Source organism: Salvia hispanica, chromosome 3 (assembly GCF_023119035.1).
Source record: "Salvia hispanica cultivar TCC Black 2014 chromosome 3, UniMelb_Shisp_WGS_1.0, whole genome shotgun sequence".
In the NCBI taxonomy this organism is placed as follows: domain Eukaryota; kingdom Viridiplantae; phylum Streptophyta; class Magnoliopsida; order Lamiales; family Lamiaceae; genus Salvia; species Salvia hispanica.
The window spans coordinates 37,174,060-37,182,856 of NC_062967.1; the positions used below are offsets into that span (position 1 = coordinate 37,174,060).

The 8,797-nt window shown below is 31.6% G+C and overlaps 1 protein-coding gene across 1 annotated transcript; it reads right to left on the reverse strand.

Annotated features, from left to right (window-relative positions):
* Positions 1-1,546: 1,546 nt before the first annotated feature.
* Positions 1,547-4,194, reverse strand: LOC125210611 (loganic acid O-methyltransferase-like). The gene is made up of 3 exons (XM_048110152.1): positions 4,091-4,194; positions 2,729-3,382; positions 1,547-1,955 (listed from the first exon to the last, which is right to left on the reverse strand). Exons 1-3 carry the CDS (start codon positions 4,181-4,183, stop codon positions 1,623-1,625), a joined length of 1,080 nt encoding a protein of 359 aa, XP_047966109.1. The 5' UTR covers positions 4,184-4,194; the 3' UTR covers positions 1,547-1,622.
* Between the last annotated feature and the right edge of the window lie 4,603 nt (positions 4,195-8,797).

The following is an 8,797-nucleotide window of genomic DNA, read 5'->3' on the forward strand; positions in this document are numbered from 1 at the left end:
CGAATCCATATACCTCAGTTCATGTAGGATTAATTCAAGCAGGAAGGATCGAGTTGCATTGAAGAAGGAGACCCAGGAATTCTACCTCTGACGTTTATCCAGTTTGTTTTCTGTGTTTTCTTGTTTCATCGTTTATTTCTATTAATCTATCATGGTTGAGAGAGTACTTGATTCGAGATATTATTTTAGTTGTTTTTTTCTATTTCTTACTCCATTTTGTTTTAATAAATTCCTTTCATCTATGTCGACTATGTGACAAACGGCTAGTAATTAAATGCGTTGTGTTTACTAGAAGTCAGCTTAATCACACTTACATATAGGATTTAATTATTGATATTGAAGCCAAATAGTCAATAATACTTAAAGGATACTTAATAGTTGCGAAAACCTTTCAAGGTCATAAGTAAGAGTTGTATCTTAAAATTGATTGGAGAGGAAAAAGATCCTTACATCTAGCTTTAGGATAACTAGGTGGAAAAAAGGCTAAATGGTGACTTAATTCTACTTCTTCTTGTTCCCAGCCTTTTTCACACAATCAAACGAGTCCTAATATCCTACAATTGCTATTTACTACTCCATATATACCTGAAAAGTATGAACGATTTACTATTTAGTCCGTCCCTGAAAAGTATGAACTTTCCAATTTTAGAAACATCTTCCTCTCTAATGAGGTGAGACTCATTCTCCACTAACAATACTTTTTAATTTTTTTTTTCTATCTCTCTCTTATTTTTTCAATTATACATCAAAACTCGTGTCGAATCATATGTACATACTCTTTGGGGACGGACGAAGTAGTATAAGTGAAACGATACATTCATTTTAAACTTGATATTAATTTGATTCTTATTTTTGCACGTGTTGAATTGTTTTAGCTCGAAATTATTTTTATAGATGGATCAACTACTGCCCTAAACGATTACTGATCTCATGTTTGAAACCTCTTGAATTTCTCCTAGGCTACTCTCCTATTTCCTTGAATGACCAACGAACGACTTGAGGTCGTAAAGTACACTCCATCCGTCTATTAAAAATATAATCATATTTGGAGGGGTACAAATTTTAATGCACAATTAGTAAAGTAGAAAGAGATAAAGATAAAAAGTAATTGAACTATTGTTAGTTGAAAATGGATGTCACATCAATAAAGAGAAAAAGAATTCCTAAAATAGAAGTATATATTTTAAGGTATAGATTAAAATGAAAATACTTCCATCAGTTTTCATAAAGTGTTCTATGTTCACATTAAAATGAAAATACTTCCAATGTGTAATTCTGCCCATGTTTTATTTCTTTGCGTTCTATGCTTGCAAGTTTGAAATAGTATAAACTGAACAAGAGAATTGTAAAGGATTGAACCATTTCTAGTCATTTCTTATAAACTTAACGGGTCCTAAATGTATTAAATGATGTCGTTTAACTAGTCGAATGTTTTGTCCCGTGATATTTTTGTTTGCCAAAGTATACATAATTTTAGACTACGAGACAATTGAGAAAAATGTCATAGATATAATTGTTAAATTTGCGGGATATTAATTGTGACAGTTTTCAATTTACACCATAAAATGAAATATGAGATATATAATAGCGGACAGAGGAAGCAATTACCAACAATAATAGTACTAAATAATTATGCGCTTGAGGATAGTTAGAAGCACTATAGTTCTGTCGTTGTCGGGCATAGAAAACGCCGGTGAAGCTTCGAGTTTCTTCCTGTACAAATCGAACAGTTCATCCACGATTTCGGCTCCAAAATGATGCGTAAGCATAGTTTGATGAACTGCCCTGAAACATGATGTGTGTCCTTGAGCATTGAGAAAGGTTTCAGTCTTCAAAATCTCCATTCTTTCAATGCTGAAATTGGGACTCCTTTGCAATATGGCACTCAACTCTTGTGGGGTGGGAAAGTAGTGTGGAAAGTTTAATGATTCTAACTTTGCCTTACTCAATCTTCCCTGCAACAACCATTCACCAATCAAAGAACAAATTAAATTAATGTATTTGAGACACAAGCAGCATGATAAAACATAAATTATTAAGTCGGGCAATTTATGAGGTGGATGTATATGTCATGCTGCTTAATTTTATCTACAAAAACTTTTGAGAAATTACATACTCCTATGATTTTGAGTTTAATTTAAAATACATATACGAAATATTTATTTGAAAAATCATCCTATTATTATTTATTACAGAAGGATTAAGATGTAATACTCTCTTAATTAGTCTCCCATAAAGTGTCCACTTTACTTTCAGCGCGAGGTTTAATTGAAAAAATTAGTAGAATGTCTCACTTTTATATATTTGTACTATGGAATAATAAAAAATGAGATAAATTAGTTAATAGAATGTGAGACCTACCTATCATATATGGTAAAATATAAAACAGGACATGTAATGGGGACGAAGGGAGTATATTAATTCATATTGTACTACTATTAAATTAATTGACGTTCATGAATTAATTTTTAATGTAAAATACTTCAAAAGGTCCAATTATACAATTTATCACTATTTGATCAATATATCATATCGAAATTGTCGTACTGTGTATCGAATATTTATTATACCAAAAATTTATAATAAAGTTTCCAAATGAAGCATTTCTACCGTACCAAAATCCAATATACCGTCTCACTGTCTCACGTATATAATTAATTAGTCCAACAATATATTTGATGTTTCGGTATCCACGGCGTATTTCGAAACATCAAATATATGATCATACCTTTTTGGCCATGTCGATGAGAGAAGATCTCAGAAGTTCGACCGTCGATACAACGGTGAACTCCTTTCGCGGGTCCCAAAACTCCGGCACTCCGGGAATCAGAAGAGCCATAATCCCACCTTCCACCATTTCCACCGTCCTCGATTTCAAGAATGCTTCCAAATCCCTCTCAAACTGATGCAAATAAGCTTCATAAACCACCCTTCTCTCCCTACAATAAAATATCTCTCCTCCATTCCACGCCGGAGAATCCCGGTCCGCCACCGCCCTGGGCACCTCCGTCAGCCAGTGGAGCGACCAAGACGAGTACGCGAAATCGATGGACGACTGTGGCAGAAGGCGGCCGTGGAAGTCCCCAGGTACCGCGGCTACGCCGTAGTCCCTCTGAGGCGGGAGTGATCTGAAGAGCGTGTGGAAGTCGTTGGTGACAACGTCGTTTAGGAACACGTGGAATTCTGGAGTTTTAAGGTCTGAGGATTCGTGTTTCCTTTTGATGGCTTCGATGATCGTGTGCATGGCCGGAAAAGAGTTTTTTCCGGTTGAGCACCCGAAATCGGCGAGGCAGAAGGTGTTTTTTATCTGATTGGTTGAAATGTCTAAATTTGTGGCGATTTCTTCTTCAATGATTGCCTTTGCGGATTCTAACACTCCACCCTTTAGTAAAACGAGGGTAATTGGTCAGAAAAATCATACTGTTCCATAAAAGTTGGGTCGTATTCCTTTTTAGTCCGTCCCATCAAAATTGAGTTATTTTCCTTTTTAACAAAAGACAAAACATCTAATCACTCCTTTTTTATTTCATCATTTACTTTACTCTCTCTTATCTTTCCTACTTTTTTCATCTCTCCTATTTATTTAATATAAATTATTAACCTCCGTGCCTAAAAGTTTTGTCTCAACTTTTATGGGACGGAGGAATTACTACATTATTGCTGAAATTTGGAATTTTTTATAATCTTTAAAGTTGGTTGGATTAATCACGAATTTTAACAAATGTGTGAATTTCCCAAAATGATTAATTATTACTAGGAAGTTAGAGGCTACATAATATGGATTGTTGCTTGGAAATTAATATGCCCATGAGATTTATTCATTCATGTCAGTTTTAGCCATTGAAAATATTCACCATGGCAAATTCGCACAATGGTTAAAGTTCATGATTTATCCGACTATCTTTAAAAATTGTGGGAAATATTAAATTTCGGCAAGATTATATGTTTTTATTTCTACCAATTACCCCAAAAATAAAACATGTGGTAATTAATTACACTATTCTAGAGAGTATCAAACTTCACAACAAACATTCGATATAAATATTTAATAAAAGTAGGAGTAGTATATATGTGTATATAGGTAAATTACCTGGTAGGAGGAGTTTTTGACATAGCTGAGAGGTCCATAGCCACCATTCATGGCAAAATGGGGCTTTAAACGTCCATTATCTAAGGTATCCATTTTAATTTGACGACACTATTTGCAGTTTGCAACTTAGTGTATAATACTAGCCTAGAAGTATTTATAGTCATATAGGAGTATGTGTTTAAGAAGCAATATTAACGTTGAATTCTTAATCTTAATTAGCTACATTTCTTTTCTCAGCCCACTTCTAGTTATACCGTGCACGTGGCATTTATAAATCGCAACTTAGATTTCATTGATGAGAATGCTCCGCCCATATCTTATTGCGTGTCCTATTTTGTATTTTTCTTGTCTTCTAGCAAGTGTTCATTTTCCAAAATTAGGTATATGTAATTATGACATTATTGTCATTTTATCAGTAGTATTAATATTATTTGGAATTTAGTAATTGGTTGTATAATGTTTATATATAAATGTTTTTTACGATTAATGTTATAACGATAATTATACCTCATATTGTAATTTGATGGCTGGAAACACTTTATAGGAAACGTTTGGACACGAATCAATTCATAACATAGATGGTAATAGTATATATTTAAGACTAAAGTCCAAAATCGGTCTTATACATATTGTGGTTTACCATTAATTTTTTTATAAAATCTTTATGGACAAAAATATTATTTAGGACCAAAAAGACTTTTTTGGGCATGTGCACGGTATCAATTTTGCTATATTAACTTATATAAATTTTAAATCCCAAATAGTGTCGTGTATCAAATAAAACGTGCATTAATCTCGAACCACAAACAATCCACACCTACGCGTACAATTATGAATCACTTATATTGTTATGTTTCTTTAAATTTTCAGCCACACACAACCCACACATCCATAAATAGAATATTCTATAGTTAATCACGTAAGCTTGATTCTAAATTCTAGCTATGTACTTATCAAAAAAGAGTAATTTACATTTGTAGATCTACATAGCATACATATGATTTCATGAATTAATAGGAAATACATGCATTTGAATATATAACATTAGAGAATTACCGTAAAAATGCATGAATTTAAAAACTTAATGTTTCTTATGAGTTCGAATCGCAGTCGACAAAATGTATTGAATTAAAGGAAAATTTGTCATTTAAATAATGGAGTTGTTTTAGAATTTACGTACTCCTTAGTTAGAGAATAAGGGCTCCGCACATAAGCTTTATTACCAATATTAGAAACAATGACATCTATGTGTGAATATATACTCCCCCGCCCAATAAAATATAAGTATTTATTTTTCAATATAGATTTTATGTAGTATTGTTTTGTGAATTAGTTACGCTCGGTTCGTTACATTAATTAAATTATGGGTTGGGCACGGACGATGATGAATTAGTGGTGGCTCATATTGGCGGATAAAATAAGAGCAAATTAAGAAGAGGATTAAGCCCTTTCTAAGTCCAAAAAATCGTGTTTTTTAAAAAAAAATCCGTCACATTGTCGATTTTTTTATATTTAGTGTAAATAGTTGTGAAAATTAGTTGTTACAATCAAAATGAAATATAAAAAATATTACTGTCTTGGAATTCTAAAATTAAAATTGAGAATAAATAGTAGCATTTGTGGCGGTTCATGGTCGGATGCCGGCCAATTGCTTTGACCATGCATGGGCCATTCTATTGAATGGCATGATAGATGAGGTAATGATGAAGGATACGTATTAAAATTGAATCCAATTCATGATAATTGATAGGTATCAAACACGAGATGTTTTTAAAATGAACATACTAAAATAAGAACGAATAATATACTTTGAAATATCAAATTTCATAACGGAAAAACTAATATATGGATAAAGAAAAGAAAAAATATGTTAACATTAAGACAAAGAGCATAACCATTAGGCTATTGAATTCTATATATGACATGTGTTGCAAACAAATCTTTATTTCTCTTCGTGTATTCTCTTTTATTTTATTCAACATTCATTTAATACATTATTTTTAAACTTCGCGTTACAAAATTGCACCAATTAACAAGGAACGGAGAGAATAATTTATTAGGTTTGTCACTGAAAGTCGAGGCGAGTATAACCATGGCCTCGATTTTGGCGAGTAGTAGTAGAGTCCTCTCTCCTAGGAGTTTCAATTTGGCTTGACTCATTTGTGTACTTTCTTGACATTTTCTTCTTATTTAGTTACACAATGTAATTTCATAAAAGTTTGTTTAACTATAGACTTTGAGTAATCAACTTTGTAAAGTACTCATATTATAAAGAGTGCCCCTAAAAAAATACACATAAACAAATTTTTTACCCCCAACACCCCTCCCACTCCCACTCCAAGAAGAAAAACACACATACATACTTGGTTGCATGTGACATTCCTGTGCTTTAGGATAGCAACAAACACTAGAGTTCTATCTGTATAAGGGTTTGCGTACACCAGTGAAGCATGGAATTTCTTCTTCAAAAGATTGAACGTTTCATCAATAGTTTCAGCTCCAAACTTATGTGTAAGCATATTTTGATGAACTGCCCTAAGACATGCCACGTGGCCATTAACATTGAGGAATGTCCCACTCTTCATAATCTCCATTCTTTCTATGTTGAAACTGTTGCTCTTTTGTAGTATGGCCTTCAGCTCCTTCGCAGTGGGAAAGTAGCATAGAAGGTTGAATGTCCTTGACTTTGCATTACTCAATCTTCCCTGAAAAAGTCAATATAGTTTTTTTTTTTTTTAAAGTCAATATAGTTGTCAATTTCATTGACGTAATGTTTCTTATGATTAAACGTGTTTACTCCCAGAACCTCGACATGTTTTATCATTTAGGGTCTTCTCCATTTAAAAACACATTCACTTTTTTTTTCTGCTTTTAGTAAGTACGCACCAAACTCATTACAGTCACATTCTAATATAAAATTAATATACTAAAATGGGACTCACATCACTAACTTTTTTACTCTTATTTTCTTTATAGAGGGAACATCTTTTTTAGTCCACGAACTTTGCCAAAGTTTTAAGTCCGTGAATTTTGAAAATCTCATTTGAGGTCCATCAACTATGGGTTAATATCATTTGAAGTATTTTTTTACTATATTCAAGTTTTTCTGGACGAAAATACCCTCAATACCTTAAAGGGTATATATATTTTTAATAAACTTATCATAGGGTCATATTCTAAAATGAGTGGATGAGATTAAATCTTACGAATCTCAATAAATAGTAGACAAAATATCAACAAAAGGGTAATATCGTCATTATGTTATCTATGATAATTTTCGAGAATGTTTTTTTATATCAAAGTACAAATATCAACAATATGACATAAGAATATCAACACTAAGTACTAGAAAATATCAACACATATTTATTGAGATTTTATACTACTTTTTATTGAGATTGTTTGATGTATTTGTTGATAAAAATCTGCTATCAACATTTACTTAAAAACTAAAATAAAAAATATCAAATTTCATCATCCTGAACGTCGTCCGAATGATATGCAATTGAGATCTCGTTGGAATCCTTATAAAATTATCTTTAATTTGATATATTTTTTGCAAAAAAAATCATTTAAATCGAGAGAGTTACGTAAATTTAAAGTTTTAAGATGATTTTAATGAGAGGGAATTGACATTAATACCCTCTAATTTTATTTATTAATTTTCTTAATTAAAAATATAATCCATGTGGCATTATTTCAACCACTAGATCTTCTAATCTAATGGCTAAGATTTAGTCTTAGTTTGGGATTGCTAATTAGTTAGCAATTGATCACTCCCCACTTATCATATACTTAATATTTTTTATAAATATCTTTACTATGTATATTTTTGATGAAATTTCTAAATATAATTTGACCTTCAATATTATCACTTAATTTTGTGACATGTAAGTAAACTTGCTTCTTCAATTTTTTATACTAAAGAATTTTAAAATTGAATAAAGAACTTTTCTTTAATAATAAAAAATTGAATAAGGATCTTTTCTTACATGTCACAAAATTAAGTGATAATATTGAAGGTCAAATTATATTTAGAAATTTCATCAAAAATATATAGTAAAGATATTTATAAAAAATATGAGTATATGATAAGTTTATTAAAAATATATACTCTTAAAGATATTGAGGGTATTTTCATCCAGAGAAACTTGGAAATAGTAAAAAGTACTACTCCCTCCGTCCCAGAAAGATTGTCCCATTTCCGTTTTCACACCCGTTTTGCAAAAATAATAATAAATAGTTAAAGTAGAGAGAGAGTAAAGTAAAAAAGAGAATAATGTAGAGAATAATCTTACCTATATTATTCTTTCTCTTATTTTACTCTCTTTCAACTTTACTTATTTATTATTATTTTTGCAAAACGAGTGCAAAAAATGAACTGGGACAATCTTTCTGGGACGGAGGGAGTACTTCAATTGATATTAATGCACCCAAAATCGGCAATGCAGAAGAAGCTATTAGTTGAAATGTCGAAATTTGTGGCGATTTCTTCTTCCATGATTGCCTTTGTGGCCTCCAAAATTCCTCCCTTAACATGAAATGTTTTCGTAACCGTTAATTCCTTAGTTAATTTGCCAACAATTTATATCAAAATATGAATGCAATAGTGTAATTAGGTATAGAATTAAACCTGGAGGGATGAGTTTTTGACATAGCTGAGAGGTCCATCGCCACCATTCGTTGAAAAATGTCCATTTTCTTTGG

Excerpts from the sequence above, each read along its gene's own strand:
- LOC125210611 (XM_048110152.1), bottom strand. The coding sequence starts at position 4,183 with ATGGATACCTTAGATAATGGACGTTTAAAGCCCCATTTTGCCATGAAT. Across the intron at positions 3,383-4,090 it reads TCAAAAACTCCTCCTACCAG|GGTGGAGTGTTAGAATCCGC; the intron begins GTAATTTACCTA and ends GTTTTACTAAAG. Across the intron at positions 1,956-2,728 it reads TCATCGACATGGCCAAAAAG|GGAAGATTGAGTAAGGCAAA; the intron begins GTATGATCATAT and ends TGGTTGTTGCAG.